General features: G+C 44.4%; 1 protein-coding gene across 4 annotated transcripts in view; it reads left to right on the forward strand.

Moving 5' to 3' along the window:
• The window catches only part of LOC137549155 (serine/threonine-protein kinase PLK2-like), a 201060-nt gene that overhangs the window by 43501 nt on the left and 140898 nt on the right, over positions 1–16661 (forward strand). For all 4 annotated transcript variants that reach the window (XR_011026787.1, XM_068271186.1, XM_068271187.1 and 1 more), the window contains exons 2-3: positions 14217–14364; positions 15858–15965. Coding sequence is in view for 3 of the 4 variants with exons in the window: in XM_068271186.1 (XP_068127287.1) it covers positions 14266–14364; positions 15858–15965 (207 nt within the window). In the remaining variant the exon portion in view is untranslated. The remainder of the gene's footprint in view (positions 1–14216; positions 14365–15857; positions 15966–16661) is intronic.

Raw genomic sequence — 16661 nt, forward strand, 5'->3', positions numbered from 1 at the left:
TATGTTCAGAAAAAAAGACTCACTAGTATCCCCTCACAGCTCTTCTGCGACTATCTCACATACATTATGGCATGGGGAGCAGCAAATGAAAATTCAAATTTTTTGTGGCACATTTGTGGTGGGAAGGGTTTCATTTAAAGTTAGCTGTCAAGAGGGGTTTAAAGTTAGGTGTGGGGAGGGGGTTAAGGTTAGGCATCAGCAAGGGGGATTTTAAGATTAGGCGTGGGGTTGGTCTAAGGTTAGGCGTGGGGGGGGGGGGGGGGGGTTACGGTTAGGCATTGGCAGAGGGGTGGTTGTGTGAGAGAGCAGGGTTAAGTTAGCTGTGGTAAATTATCGGTAACGTTAATCAGTATTTTACTATCGAAATAACCACTGTAAAATAGTAGAATATCTGTAAATGTTATTCATATTCTACTATTGGCTTTTCCTTGGCCCCCAAATTTCATGGTACCTTTATTTTGTGGACATGAATTTTGGACAGCTCAATTAAAGGGGAACTGTAATAGCATATAATAGAATGTAATAGATTATTCAGTTTTACCATAATCATACTGGTTTCAGGCAGCATCAGAACTGCACTCAAAAGTTGATCTCTGCCAGGCAAGAGTTTTATGGCTTGTAATTAGCTACTCTATGGTCCAACTGGAGAGAAATTGCTATTTGCATACCTAAATTATTACCCTCACAATGAGAAAAAGAAAAATAGAACACAGCCTAGTTCTATGCAGGAATGGCATGTGTATTTCACATGATTAATAAATCAATCTTGTAAAAATAAGCAATGTTATTCATTAAGTTATACACAACAAAGTTTCTCATCCAGGCAAGCTGCATGTGATATCACATAGGAAGTCAGCATTGCAAACCCAGCCAGCCAGGTTATATAAAAATAAATAATGTTAAATTAAATTATAGGCAATGCAGAAAATATTGTCCATTACAAATTATGATATATTCCACACAATGGGCTCAATTCTGGTAGTGTTTAGTAAATAATTACCTCATGGAATTGGGTTTACCTCATGAGGGAAATCAACTTTTGAATTCTGGTAGTTTAAGTAAAGTTTTACCTCATGTAATTTCATGAGGTAATTCATGCGGTAATTTTCTACTAAAAATGTGTGGTATTTAGTAGTGAAATACCTCACACTTTAATTCTGAAGTAAAATAAGGTGCGTGTTTGCATGTCTTTTACCTCACATAATAAACCTACCTCTACCACATGATAAATGCAGTGATGTGACAGAATTGTGAGATCACTCACATAACATGGAGCCTTTTCAGCTTGTTCTGTGTTCAGGGCCCCCATATTTTGCTGAAATAAGTAAAAGTGATCTGACCAACAATCCCCCCCCCCCAGCCCCAGCTTCCATTTTGTTTTAAAAAAGAAAAAGTGCTCCAAACCCTGTACAATCCTTCATCTGCCGTGCCTCCCCTCAACATTGCCATTCCCCAACCTCTGGTTGGAAAAAAAAAGTGAAAATGCTCCAGCCCACAGCCTCTATGTTTAAAAAGAATTAAGTAAAACTGCTGGTTCAGCTGGTTCAAAGTGCTCCGAGGCCCCCCCCCCCCCCCCCAGCAGTCTCTGTAGTAAAAGTGCTGTAAAAGTGTAAAAGTGCTGTAACCCCCCCTCCAGACCCCCAGCCTCTAAAAGTAAAAGTACTCACACCCCCAGTCTCTAAAAGTGTTCCGACCCCCCCCCCCCAGCCTCTAAAAGTGTTCCGACCCCCCCCAGCCTCTAAAAGTGCTCCTACCACCCCCCTCCCCTCCCCCCAGCCTATAAAGGTAAATGAGCTGGATATTTTTTTTCCTTTTTTTTGTAATGGATGCCTATAAATTTACTTTTCATAGGTTGCTACATAATCAAATACACCTTCCCTCCTCCAAAAAAAAAAAAAAAAAAAAAAACATCTTCCAAAGACTATCCTAACTTATGGAAGACAATTAAAGACTATTACTTATTTGCTGCAGGCTTACCACTGAAATACCTCATGTTTTACCTCACTCTATACATTTACCACATGTTTTACCACATGTTTTACCTCATGTTCTGAAATGGAGAAAAATCTTTCAGAATTGATAAAAGAAGAGGAAAATACCTCATGAGGTATTTTACCTACCAAAAAATATTTACCTCACAGAGCTACCAGAATTGAGCCCAATATGCCTTAAAAATTGTCTGCTAATAGCAGTTAGAGGCTGTAAAGCACAAGTGAAGTGTGTGGACAGTTTAAAATAAGAATAGTGACATACAAGAACACTTACCCCCAACACCCTTCATGATGCTAGTTGTCTTTGGGTTCAGTACAAGTTATAAATGTTACCCCCTCAAGCCCTCTGTGAATTGATTTGCAGCATCAAAACCTGTCAAAGAGAGACTGAGTGTCAGAGAGGTGTAAGCAGGGGGAAAGTTAGTTAATGATTACCCTGTGCCAATCCGAGCATGTCCTCCGAGAATAAACACTGTTTTTGTTCAAAAACAGTGCTTATTCTTTACATACAGCCGGCGCGCTGATTTCTGTCGGTTTCCGCCGCCAATAGTTAAATTTAAATTTAAAAAAATTAAACAATATTTCTATTCATAATCTCCCCGCCGCCGCTGTGATCGTATGGAAGCCTACGTCACTTCCCCTAGTTACAATGCAATGATACATTGTATCCTATTAGCGTACAAAGTACACTAATAGGATTTTTGCTCAGCGGGGACATCTTGTGGCCGAATAGTAAAATACACCTACTGACTTTAGGGAACAAAACAATAATAATATCTATCACAAGAGGGCATATAATTATTAAATATTGGGCTAACAATTAGTGATGGATGTAAAACAGAAAAAATGCACCTTTATTTCCAAATAAAATATTGTCACCATACATTGTACTAGGGATAACATTTTAACGTTGCAATAACCCAGACAAATGGCCAAATAAAATGTGTGGATTTCAATTATGGTGGCGTGAATTATTTTAAAATTATAATGGCTGAAAACTGAAAAATAATGGATTTTTTCAATTTTTTATTCCCATCATAATGCATTTAAAATAAAATAATTCTTAGCATAATGTACCACCCAAAGAAAGCCAAAGAAATTGGTGGCAGAAAAAACAAGGTATAGATTATTTTGTTGTGATAAGTAGTGATAAAGTTATTGGAGAATGAATAGGAGGAGCGCTGACAAGTGAAAATTCCTCTCGTCCATGAGGTGAAAAATACCCGCGGGCTGAAATGGTTAAAGTGAATCTGTATTTAAAAATTAGCCCCTGGGGAATACTCACCTCGGGAGGGGTAAGCCACTGGATCCTATCGAGGCTTCCCCCATCCTCTCTCCCAGGGTGGTCTCGCTGCGGGTCCAGGAATGGCAAGCATGTAAATATTTACCTTTTAGGCTCCAGCGCAAGCGCAGTTGCCGCTCTGGTCTCAGAAATAGAAGTTAATAGCCGATCCCAGTTGGGTCCGCTCTACTGCACAGTGGCGTAAGATGCCTGTGCAGTAGAGCGGACCCGACTGGAATCAGCTATTTCCGTCTATTTCCGTGCTGAGAGCCGCAACAGCGCCACCCGCTGGAGCCAGGAAAGGTAAATATATCAAGCCTTGTCAGGCTTGTCAAGTGAGGATTGCGGGACGCTTCGGGGGAGCCAGCGCTGGATTACCTGCAGCTACAGGGGAGGGGGAAGCCTCATTGGGACCCTGAGGCTTCCCCCTCCCGAGGTAAGTACCACCCAGGGGACTTTTTTTTTATTACAGAGTCTCTTTAAGGACAGCAGTGCCCACACACAGCCTAAGAAGTTGGCCTTCTCCACTGTGAGTACTGCCGGGGCTTTGTGCTGGTCGGTAGAAACTGCTGGTTAGTTGAGTTCTGGATAATTGGGACTCTACTGTACTAATGATGAACTATTGTTATACATTTTATTCATCATGTTACATTTGTCACTAGAATTACGAATTCTGTATTTTCTGTATTGGTGTACACCATTGTCTGTATTATGTACCCCATGTTTGTTTCTTACTTTGTACAGAGCCACAGAATATGCTGGTGCTTTATAAATTAATAATAATTATTGCAGTCTGTGAAAGAGGGCCCCAGTGGGTGCAATATTACTACCCAACTGGCAGGAACACCAAAGACAATATGCAGCATGAGGGGTGTCAACAGCAGGTAATCTAGCCCACCAGAGGTATAAATTCAGGTTTGGGTTTTTTTTTCCACTTCTGGGATACTTTAACAAGCTTAAAGCAAAACCGAGGCAGTTTTAACCACTTGAGGACCACAGTCTTTTTGCCTCTTAAGGACCAGAGCCTTTTTCTCCATTCAGACCATTGCAGCTTTCAAGGTTTCTTGCTCGGTCATACAACCTACCACCTAAATGAATTTTACCTCCTTTTCTTGTCACTAATACAGCTTTCTTTTGGTGCTATTTGATTGCTGCTGCGAGTTTTAGTTTTTATTATATTCATCAAAAAAGACAGGAATTATGTAAAAAAAAATGACTTTTTTAACTTTCTGTGCTGACATTTTTCAAATAAAGTAAAATTTCCTATACATTTGAGCGCGAAAGTTATTCTGCTTCATTTCTTTGATAAAAAAAAAAACATTCAGTGTTAAAATTCCAGGATAGTATAAATACCCCCCAAATGACCTCATTTGGAAAGAAGACATCCCAAAGTAGTCAGTGAGAGGCATGGTGAGTTCATAGAAGATTTTATTTTTTGTCACAAGTTAGCGGAAAATGACACTTTGTGACAAAAAAAAAAAGTTTCCATTTCTTCTAACTTGCGGGAAAAAAAATTAAATCTGCCACGGACTCACTATGCTCCTCTGTGAATACCTTGAAGTGTCTACTTTCCAAAATGGGGTCATTTGTGGGGTGTGTTCACTGTCCTGGCATTTTGGGGGATGCCTAATTGTAAGCACCCCTGTAAAGCCTAAAGATGCTCATTGGACTTTGGGCCCCTTAGTGCAGTTAGGCTGCAAAAAAGTGCCACACATGTGGTATTGCCATACTCAGGAGAAGTAGTATAATGTGTGTTGGGGTGTATTTTTACACATACCCATGCTGGGTGGGAGAAATATCTCCGTAAATGACAATTTTTTGATTTTTTTTACACACAATTGTCTATTTACAGCGATATTTCTCCCACTCAGCATGGGTATGTGTAAAAATACACCCCAAAACACATTATACTACTTCTCTTGAGTACGATGATACCACATGTGTGGCACTTTTTTGCACCCTAACTGCGCTAAGGGGCCCAAAGTCCAATGAGTACCTTTAGGATTTCACAGGTCATTTTGCGACATTTGGTTTCAAGACTACTCCTCACGGTTTAGGGCCCCTAAAATGCCAGGGCAGTATGGGAACCCCACAAATGACCCCATTTTAGAAAGAAGACACCCCAAGGTATTCCGTTAGGAGTATGGTGAGTTCATAGAAGATAAAAAAATAAAATCTTCTATGAACTCATCATACACCTAACAGAATACCTTGGGGTGTCTTCTTTCTTAAATGGGGTCACTTGTGGGGTTCCTATACTGCCCTGGCATTTTAGGGGCCCTAAACCGTGAGGAGTAGTCTTGAACCCAAACGTCTCAAAATGACCTGTGAAATCCTAAAGGTACTCATTGGACTTTGGGCCCCTTAGCACAGTTAGGCTGCAAAAAAGTGTCACACATGTGGTATCGCCGTACTCAGGAGAAGTAGTATAATGTGTTTTGTGGTGTATTTTTACATATAACCATGCTGGGTGGGAGAAATATCTCTGTAAATGACACATTTTTGATTTTTTTTACACACAATTGTCCATTTACAGAGAGATTTCTCCCACCCAGCATAGGTATGTGTAAAAATACACCCCAAAACACATTATACTACTTCTCCTGAGTACGGCGATACCACATGTGTGACACTTTTTTGCAGCCTAGGTGCGCTAAGGGGCCCAACGTCCTATTCACAGGTCATTTTGAGGCATTTGTTTTCTAGACTACTCCTCACGGTTAAGGGCCCCTAAAATGCCAGGGCAGTATAGGAACCCCACAAGTGACCCCATTTTAAAAAGAAGACACCCCAAGGTATTCCGTTAGGTGTATGGTGAGTTCATAGAAGATTTTATTTTTTGTCACAAGTTAGTGGAAAATGAAACTTTGTGAAAAAAATAATAAAAGTCAATTTCCGCTAACTTTTGACAAAAAATAAAATCTTCTATGAACTCGTCATACACCTAACAGAATACCTTGGGGTGTCTTTTTTCTAAAATGGGGTCACTTGTGGGGTTCCTATCCTGCCCTGGCATTTTACGGGCCCAAAACCGTGAGTAGTCTGGAAACCAAATTTCTCAAAACGACTGTTCAGGGGTATAAGCATCTGCAAATTTTGATGACAGGTGGTCTGAGGGGGCAAAGTTTGTGGAACCGGTCATAAGCAGGGTGGCCTCTTAGATGACAGGTTGTATTGGGCCTGATCTGATGGATAGGAGTGCTAGGGGGGTGACAGGAGGTGATTGATGGGTGTCTCAGGGGGTGGTTAGAGGGGAAAATAGATGCAATCAATTCACTGGGGAGGTGATCGGAAGGGGGTCTGAGGGGGATCTTAGGGTTTGGCCGAGTGATCAGGAGCCCACACGGGGCAAATTAGGGCCTGATCTGATGGGTAGGTGTGCTAGGGTGTGACAGGTGGTGACAGGAGGTGATTGATGGGTGTCTCAAGGTGTGATTAGAGGGGGGAAATAGATGCAAGCAATGCACTGGCGAGGTGATCAGGGCTGGGGTCTGAGGGTGGGGGCGGGTGATTGGGTGCGCTAGGGGCAGATAGAGGTCTAATCTGATGGGTATCAGTGACGGGTTGATTGATGGGTGATTAGATGGCAGAACAGATGTAAACAATGCACTTTGGAGGTGATCTGAGGGTAGGTCTGGGGCAATCTGATGGTGTGGGTGGGTGATCAGATTGCCCGCAAGGGGCAGGTTAGGGGCTGATTGATGGGTGGCAGTGACAGGGGGTGATTGATGGGTGGCAGTGACAGGGGGTGATTGATGGGTGATTGATAGGTGATTGACAGGTGATCAGTGGGTTATTACAGGGAAGAACAGATGTAAATAAAGCACTGGTGAATTGATAAGGGGGGGGGTCTGAGGGCAATCTGAGCGTGTGGGTGGGTGATTGGGTGCCCGCAAGGGGCAGATTAGGGTCTAATCTGATGGGTGACAGTGACAGGTGGTAATAGGGGGTGATTGGTGGGTAATTAGTGGGTGTTTAGAGGAGAGAACAGATGTAAACACTGCACTTGGGAGGTGATCTGATGTCGGATCTGCGGGCGATCTATTGGTGTGGGTGGGTGATTAGATTGCCCGCAAGGGGCAGGTTAGGGGCTGATTGATGGGTGGCAGTGACAGGGGGGGTCTGGGGAGAATCTGAGAGGTGGGGGGTGATCAGGAGGGAGCAGGGGGCAGTTTAGGGTTAAAAAAAAATAGCGTTGACAGATAGTGACAGGGAGTGATTGATGGGTGATTAGGGGGGTGACTGGGTGCAAACAGTGGTCTGGGGGGTGGGCAGGGGGGGTCTGAGGGGTGCTGTGGGCGATCAGGGGGCAGGGAATCAGTGTGCTTGGGTGCAGACTAGGGTGGCTGCAGCCTGCCCTGGTGGTCCCTCGGACACTGGGACCACCAGGGCAGGAGGCAGCCTGTATAATAGGCTTTGTATACATTACAAAGCCTATTATACGCGTGTCATGCGGCGATCCGGGTGCTAGTAACCCGCCGGCGCTTCTGAACGGCCGGTGGGTTACAGCGTGAGGGGGGCGGAGCCAGTCGCCGGCGGCTGATCGCGTCACGAATGACGCGATCGCCGCATAACCACGCCCGCCACCGCCGATAGGCGTATTGCAGTCGTTTGGGCCCAGCCCTTGCTGCCGCCCATCGGCTTAAGGTGGTCGGCAAGTGGTTAAAATAAAAATTTGGATGCTAATCTGAGAAGAGAAAATCCACATCCTCCTTGAGACCACCACAGCGGGCTGGGAGCTGCTGAAAGTGTGTGTCTCCTCTTCGTGCACGAATCTGGCTGTACTGCGTGAATATGGCCATGCCAGTGCAGTAGCAGTGTAAGCTTTGGCATGGTAGTACTTGCACAGGGGCAGTATGACTGTGCTCGTACATGCATGGGCGTAGCAATCACCCCTGCTACCTCTGCCATCACGGGGGGGGGGCAGAGGCTTTGAGGGCTCCTTCTCCTCTCTCTCCCCAAACACAAGTGCAACCAATTAGCTAAGAAACCTCCCCATTCATTCAGGAAAACCGTGTGCAGGAGCATGTGTAATTTTTTTCCTGCTTCCAGAGGCTGCTTCACAGCAGAACACTCTCTGCTGCCATTCGCCAGCTCCCAATCACGTGACCCCCATGAGGTTCAGGGACAAAGGGAGGCCCATGCTATCATTTTTGCAGGGGGGCCCTATTAAGTCTAGGTACACCCCTGCAATACATGGCAGAGAGCAAGGCCACACAAACATACCTGACAAGCTCTTGTCAAATATGCTCAGAGACTCCGTGCGTAGGGCTGATTCTAGCCTCTTTGCTGCTTGAGGCAAACCTGTGAGGATACAAAACTCCCCCCTCCCCCCCTCCAATTTGGAATGATCGCACAGCACTTAGCAATTTACTCTGCTTTATTTAATGATTTCACATGACATGCTGCAGCTCAGCACAATAGCCCACTGGCTAGCACACAAACAAACTGTTCACCCTCAGCCACTCCATTCCTTCTCAGTCAGGACAGCAGTGCCTCCTCCTCCCTTCTGCTGTGCAAGACAAATGAAACAATGCTGTTCTCCTACCTCCCCCCTCCTCACTCCCTGTCAGACTCCTCACCCAGAACAGCAAGCTGACTTTCCCCAATGCTACTCTTCTGCCTCCCCCCTTCTCATTCACTGTCAGACTCCTCACACAGCACAACAAGCTGCTTTTCCCCAATGATGACCTCTTCACCTCACTCACTCTCCTCTCCCTTCTCCTCCTACTCTGACTGCATGCTGTTAGTGTAAACACAGTACAAAAATGCTGCACCTGTAATGTCTGCGCCTGATGCAAATGTTTCACCATGCCTTATGAGAGAACCAGCCCTGTCCATGCGCAGCAACAGTGTGGGTGAGAAGAACATGTGAAGCCTCTTGGCTATCCAGAGGCGGAAGCAGGAAATTTGGTGCATGAGGCAGGTGGACAAAAAGGGCGCCGCCATTCACTCCCATAATAAATATCGTTTAATCGGCGCCCAACAGGATAAAAGGGCGCCGGAGAAAAATAACGTTTTAAAAGCGGCGCCCGGAGACTTTTAATGTTTTATAACTGCTTCTCATGATTACACATTATTTAATGATTTATAATTTTTTACACATTATTTTTAAACGAACAATATTTTTTTAAAAAATTTTTAAACGAAAAATTGTAAAATGTTTCTTTTTCAAAACATTATTTTTAAACTAAAAACCGCACAATATTTTTTAAAACGTTATTAATGCTTATCACAGGGGGTCTTAGGTTTAGGCACCACCAGGGGGTCTTAGGTTTAGGCACCACCAGGGGGGGTCTTAGGTTTAGGCACCAACAGGGGGGTCTTAGGTTTAGGCACCACCAGGGGGGTCTTAGTTTTAGGCACCACCAGGGGGGTCTTAGGTTTAGGCACCACCAGGGAGGTCTTAGGTTTAGGCACCACCAGGGGGGTCTTAGGTTTAGGCACCAACAGGGGGGTCTTAGTTTTAGGCACCACCAGGGGGGTCTTAGGTTTAGGCACCACCAGGGGGGTCTTAGGTTTAGGCACCACCAGGGGGGTCTAGGGGTTAGGGATAGGTACAGGGAGGGTTCTGTGTGAGAGTAGGGTTAGGTATAGCTTTAGTAACATTCTTATTAATGTTTTATAAAACGTTATTATAAATTTCACTTTTTAAACAGGGAAGATTAACGTTTTTACAATTGCCGATTTCATACACATTATTTAATGATTTATAACTTTATAAAACATTATTTTTAAACGAAATACAGCACATTTTTTTTTAACGTTATTCACGCTTATCGTTTAAAACCGTGCGCCCTTTTTTCCCGGCGCCCTTTTTTAACGTACGCATCCAGAGGCTTCCGTCTACCTATTGAAGTATCATAACTTTTTTTTTTTTTTTTTTTGTAAACCGCCTCAGGTACACTTTTTTTTATTTATTCCCATTCAGATTGTTTTTGTTATGGAAAAGATTACAAACCTCATCGTTTTTTGTTTTTTTTTTCATTAGTTTCTTTTACTTCTTTGACTGTGGCCGCGAGGAGAAGAAATCTATCTAGGCTCCAGACAGCGATAGAAACATGCCATTCTACTCCATACAATAACAAAAGTTTTCCCCAAAGTTCTTGTAAAATTTGAAACAAATAGCATAGCAGCCACAATCTGATGGTGTGGGTGGGTGATCAGATTGCCCGCAAGGGGCAGGTTAGGGGCTGATTGATGGGTGGCAGTGACAGGGGGTGATTGATGGGTGGCAGTGACAGGGGGTGATTGATGGGTGATTGATAGGTGATTGACAGGTGATCAGTGGGTTATTACAGGGAAGAACAGATGTAAATAAAGCACTGGTGAATTGATAAGGGGGGGGTCTGAGGGCAATCTGAGCGTGTGGGTGGGTGATTGGGTGCCCGCAAGGGGCAGATTAGGGTCTAATCTGATGGGTAACAGTGACAGGTGGTAATAGGGGGTGATTGGTGGGTAATTAGTGGGTGTTTAGAGGAGAGAACAGATGTAAACACTGCACTTGGGAGGTGATCTGATGTCGGATCTGCGGGCGATCTATTGGTGTGGGTGGGTGATTAGATTGCCCGCAAGGGGCAGGTTAGGGGCTGATTGATGGGTGGCAGTGACAGTGGGGGTTTGGGGAGAATCTGAGAGGTGGGGGGTGATCAGGAGGGAGCAGGGGGCAGTTTAGGGTTAAAAAAAAATAGCGTTGACAGATAGTGACAGGGAGTGATTGATGGGTGATTAGGGGGGTGACTGGGTGCAAACAGTGGTCTGGGGGGGTGGGCAGGGGGGGTCTGAGGGGTGCTGTGGGCGATCAGGGGGCAGGGGGGGGGGATCAGTGTGCTTGGGTGCAGACTAGGGTGGCTGCAGCCTGCCCTGGTTGTCCCTCGGACACTAGGACCACCAGGGTAGGAGGCAGCCTGTATAATAGGCTTTGTATACATTACAAAGCCTATTATACGCGTGTCATGCGGCGATCCGGGTGCTAGTAACCCGCCGGCGCTTCCGAACGGCCGGTGGGTTACAGCGTGAGGGGGGCGGAGCCAGTCGCCGGCGGCTGATCGCGTCACGAATGACGCGATCGCCGCATAACCACGCCCGCCACCGCCGATAGGCGTATTGCGGTCGTTTGGGCCCAGCCCTTGCTGCCGCCCATCGGCTTAAGGTGGTCGGCAAGTGGTTAAAATAAAAATTTGGATGCTAATCTGAGAAGAGAAAATCCACATCCTCCTTGAGACCACCACAGCGGGCTGGGAGCTGCTGAAAGTGTGTGTCTCCTCTTCGTGCACGAATCTGGCTGTACTGCGTGAATATGGCCATGCCAGTGCAGTAGCAGTGTAAGCTTTGGCATGGTAGTACTTGCACAGGGGCAGTATGACTGTGCTCGTACATGCATGGGCGTAGCAATCACCCCTGCTACCTCTGCCATCACGGGGGGGGGGGGGGGCAGAGGCTTTGAGGGCTCCTTCACCTCTCTCTCCCCAAACACAAGTGCAACCAATTAGCTAAGAAACCTCCCCATTCATTCAGGAAAACCGTGTGCAGGAGCATGTGTAATTTTTTTCCTGCTTCCAGAGGCTGCTTCACAGCAGAACACTCTCTGCTGCCATTCGCCAGCTCCCGATCACGTGACCCCCATGGGGTTCAGGGACAAAGGGAGGCCCATGCTATCATTTTTGCAGGGGGGCCCTATTAAGTCTAGGTACACCCCTGCAATACATGGCAGAGAGCAAGGCCACACAAACATACCTGACAAGCTCTTGTCAAATATGCTCAGGGACTCCGTGCGTAGGGCTGATTCTAGCCTCTTTGCTGCTTGAGGCAAACCTGTGAGGATACAAAACTCCCCCCTCCCCCCCTCCAATTTGGAATGATCGCACAGCACTTAGCAATTTACTCTGCTTTATTTAATGATTTCACATGACATGCTGCAGCTCAGCACAATAGCCCACTGGCTAGCACACAAACAAACTGCTCACCCTCAGCCACTCCATTCCTTCTCAGTCAGGACAGCAGTGCCTCCTCCTCCCTTCTGCTGTGCAAGACAAATGAAACAATGCTGTTCTCCTACCTCCCCCCTCCTCACTCCCTGTCAGACTCCTCACCCAGAACAGCAAGCTGACTTTCCCCAATGCTACTCTTCTGCCTCCCCCCTTCTCATTCACTGTCAGACTCCTCACACAGCACAACAAGCTGCTTTTCCCCAATGATGACCTCTTCACCTCACTCACTCTCCTCTCCCTTCTCCTCCTACTCTGACTGCATGCTGTTAGTGTAAACACAGTACAAAAATGCTGCACCTGTAATGTCTGCGCCTGATGCAAATGTTTCACCATGCCTTATGAGAGAACCAGCCCTGTCCATGCGCAGCAACAGTGTGGGTGAGAAGAACATGTGAAGCCTCTTGGCTATCCAGAGGCGGAAGCAGGAAATTTGGGTGCATGAGGCAGGTGGACAAAAAGGGCGCCGCCATTCACTCCCATAATAAATATCGTTTAATCGGCGCCCAACAGGATAAAAGGGCGCCGGAGAAAAATAACGTTTTAAAAGCGGCGCCCGGAGACTTTTAATGTTTTATAACTGCTTCTCATGATTACACATTATTTAATGATTTATAATTTTTTACACATTATTTTTAAACGAACAATATTTTTTTAAAACATTTTTAAACGAAAAATTGTAAAATGTTTCTTTTTCAAAACATTATTTTTAAACTAAAAACCGCACAATATTTTTTAAAACGTTATTAATGCTTATCACAGGGGGTCTTAGGTTTAGGCACCACCAGGGGGTCTTAGGTTTAGGCACCACCAGGGGGGTCTTAGGTTTAGGCACCAACAGGGGGGTCTTAGGTTTAGGCACCACCAGGGGGGTCTTAGTTTTAGGCACCACCAGAGGGGTCTTAGTTTTAGGCACCACCAGGGGGGTCTTAGGTTTAGGCACCACCAGGGGGGTCTTAGGTTTAGGCACCAACAGGGGGGGTCTTAGTTTTAGGCACCACCAGGGGGGTCTTAGGTTTAGGCACCACCAGGGAGGTCTTAGGTTTAGGCACCACCAGGGGGGTCTTAGGTTTAGGCACCACCAGGGAGGTCTTAGGTTTAGGCACCACCAGGGGGGTCTTAGGTTTAGGCACCACCAGGGGGGTCTAGGGGTTAGGGATAGGTACAGGGAGGGTTCTGTGTGAGAGTAGGGTTAGGTATAGCTTTAGTAACATTCTTATTAATGTTTTATAAAACGTTATTATAAATTTCACTTTTTAAACAGGGAAGATTAACGTTTTTACAATTGCCGATTTCATACACATTATTTAATGATTTATAACTTTATAAAACATTATTTTTAAACGAAATACAGCACATTTTTTTTTTAACGTTATTCACGCTTATCGTTTAAAACCGTGCGCCCTTTTTTCCCGGCGCCCTTTTTTAACGTACGCATCCAGAGGCTTCCGTCTACCTATTGAAGTATCATAACTTTTTTTTTTTTTTTTTGTAAACAGCCTCAGGTACACTTTTTTTTATTTATTCCCATTCAGATTGTTTTTGTTATGGAAAAGATTACAAACCTCATCGTTTTTTTTTTTTTTTTTTCATTAGTTTCTTTTACTTCTTTGACTGTGGCCGCGAGGAGAAGAAATCTATCTAGGCTCCAGACAGCGATAGAAACATGCCATTCTACTCCATACAATAACAAAAGTTTTCCCCAAAGTTCTTGTAAAATTTGAAACAAATAGCATAGCAGCCACAAGTTTACCAGCGCTTATTTTGGTCTGTGTAGGCTGCTCTTCTGTTCTTCAAAACACTCAGTAGTAAGCGTTCTTCCTAACGTGTCACTCTCCTCCCCCTGCTGTCATCCCTCCTACCATCTAATAGCTATCTGTCCCGGCTGAATTCCTCCACTGTGCAAAGGCTCGACTGCCGTGGTGGCTACTTATTTGTTGTATTTGCTCTACGCAGGGGATTTGAGAGACTGCTGGAGTGTATCTAGGCTTAAAATGATCATGACATGGATGTCCCATTCAGTATACGCACACAGGGAGATCACTGTCTCATTGAAGATGCCGAGACTGGAAAACTGTACAAGAAAGGCAAACTCCTGGGCAAGGCAAGTGCTCCTAATTCTGAAGGCAAATGTTTCATTCGAAGTTAATATGGATGTGCTTTTGTACTTACATAACAAATTACTGAGGCTTTGTAAGTGTATATGCATTTATCTAATGATTATTATTATTACTAGTGCTATACTACTACTGCTGTTATTTCTTATCTATAAAACACTAGGATATTTATGTAGCACTAAAAAATAAACAATGAAAGGGAACTGCTAGTTTCTATGTTATTACTATTATTTATATAGCGCTGACATCTTCCACAGCACAACATATATAGTCTTGTCACTGCCCTTTGAGGGGGATTATCAATCTAACACAGTCAGATGTCCATCATAGGGTTAGGGGAAAAGACAACTTAGCCATATGTTTTCGGTATGTGGGAGGAGAGTGGAATGTCTGGAGGTAACCCACACAGACATGGGGAGAACGTACAAGCTCTGTGCAGATAGAGCCCTGGCTAGGATCTAAATCGGGGATCCATCAATGCAAGGGGAGAGTTCTATCCACAACACCACACTTATACTAGACAAGGGCAGATAATAACGCAGGAGGAACTTGCTCTATGGCACTGTCAAAGAGGGTATGCAATCCCCCAACAGCCTGAACATAGATTTTAGTTTGAAGTGCTTCTTATAGTTTCAGTCTGTCCTTTTTTGTAGAAAGTGTTAATATTATGCTAGAAGGTTATGCCCATCCCCCAATTAATGGTGCGGGTGTGTTTAGATTTGTATGTCTATATCAGTGTATCACAGTGTCCAGATGATTAAGCACTTGATAAAGGACAGTGGCCCGAAACGTTGTGCTTTTTTAGTTGCTGTATCACTTTTTATATTACAAATAAAATATTGAAGATTTCACTGAGAAGGGTCGAGCCCAGATTTGGATTGGATGTGTATGGACAGTATTGTATGGGAGACTTGATGAACCTCCCTCCTTCATCTGTGACTCCCCTTGGATTATTCACTAGAGCCTGAGGCCTGCAGACACTTGCTTGTGTTACTGTCAAAGAGGGTAACACAGCTGGACACATACAGTACATGTCCTATGCAAAAAAAATTGATATGACAGAAGCAAATTGCTGTACTTACTGTGGAAAATGCTACATTATACAGTACTGTATTCTTACAGTAAACACATCACCCCTACTTGCATCACTTCCAAGCAAAAGATTTGTCTGTTTAACTTATTTTTAAATCTGATAATGCCTGCTGTATTTATGGCAATTTGGCTACAATAGGTCACATTTTTTTTACTTTACAGTATAACTTCACTCAGAATGCCAAGCCATTGCAATTACTGTAATATGACTGATCCCTATAAAATGTTAATTACTGCTTAGAAGTGCATCCGAGTGGAGAATCTGGCTCTGCAATGAAGCTGCTAGTTGAAACGAGATGCCTTTGTCTTCTGTCACCTATATGATGCTATGAATTGATTATACATCATTACAGACAACTCTGATTTTAATCATTGTATATCTTTTCAGGGTGCATTTGGGAAGTGCTACAAATTCACAGAGGTATCCAGCAGGCAAGTGTTTGCAGTGAAGATGATCTCCCACACAAGGAAGTCTGTGATACAGCAAAGAGGAGGGGTGAGGACTAAAGCAGCCCATACACTCAGCCGATTTTCTGGCCGACCGATCGATCGCGGTCGATCGATCGATCGCAAATCGGTTGGCCAATCGACCGATCGACGGCCGATTTCGATCGATTTCGATGGATTTCCATCGAACTAGCAGGGTGGAAAATTTAGGTCGATCTGATGAGATTGCTTATCAGTTTGCATTGGCCTTAATGGAAATCTGATGGCAAAAAAATGCCATCAGATCGAATTTCAACAGATTTCAAACTGAAATCTATTGGAATTCTATCCTGGTAAAAAATGTTCTAAAAACGCATCAGATAGATCATCAGATGCATTTCTTATCTATCTTCTGCCAATCTGACGAGTGTATGGGCACCTTAATTCATGCAAGCTTTCAATCTGCTTGATATAGCAGGAGAGAGAGAGAAAGAAAGTGTGTGTGTGTGTGTGTGTGTGTGTGTGTGTGTGTGTGTGTGTGTGTGTGTGTGTGTGTGTGTGTGTGTAGGGGCGTAGCAATAGCCATGGGGCCCTGGAGCATAGGGGGTTCAGGTGGTACTTAATGTATTTACCATTAACTTTCTCGTGTTTTTCCTCACTCTGACTTTGTGGCAGTGCCCATTGTCAGGAATATAGCAGCTAGTTATGAGGCTGATGATGTAAGGATAACAGGAACATATTTCTTTCATTTTTCTATCTGCTGTAT

Source organism: Hyperolius riggenbachi, chromosome 1, assembly GCF_040937935.1.
Source record: "Hyperolius riggenbachi isolate aHypRig1 chromosome 1, aHypRig1.pri, whole genome shotgun sequence".
Taxonomy (NCBI): domain Eukaryota; kingdom Metazoa; phylum Chordata; class Amphibia; order Anura; family Hyperoliidae; genus Hyperolius; species Hyperolius riggenbachi.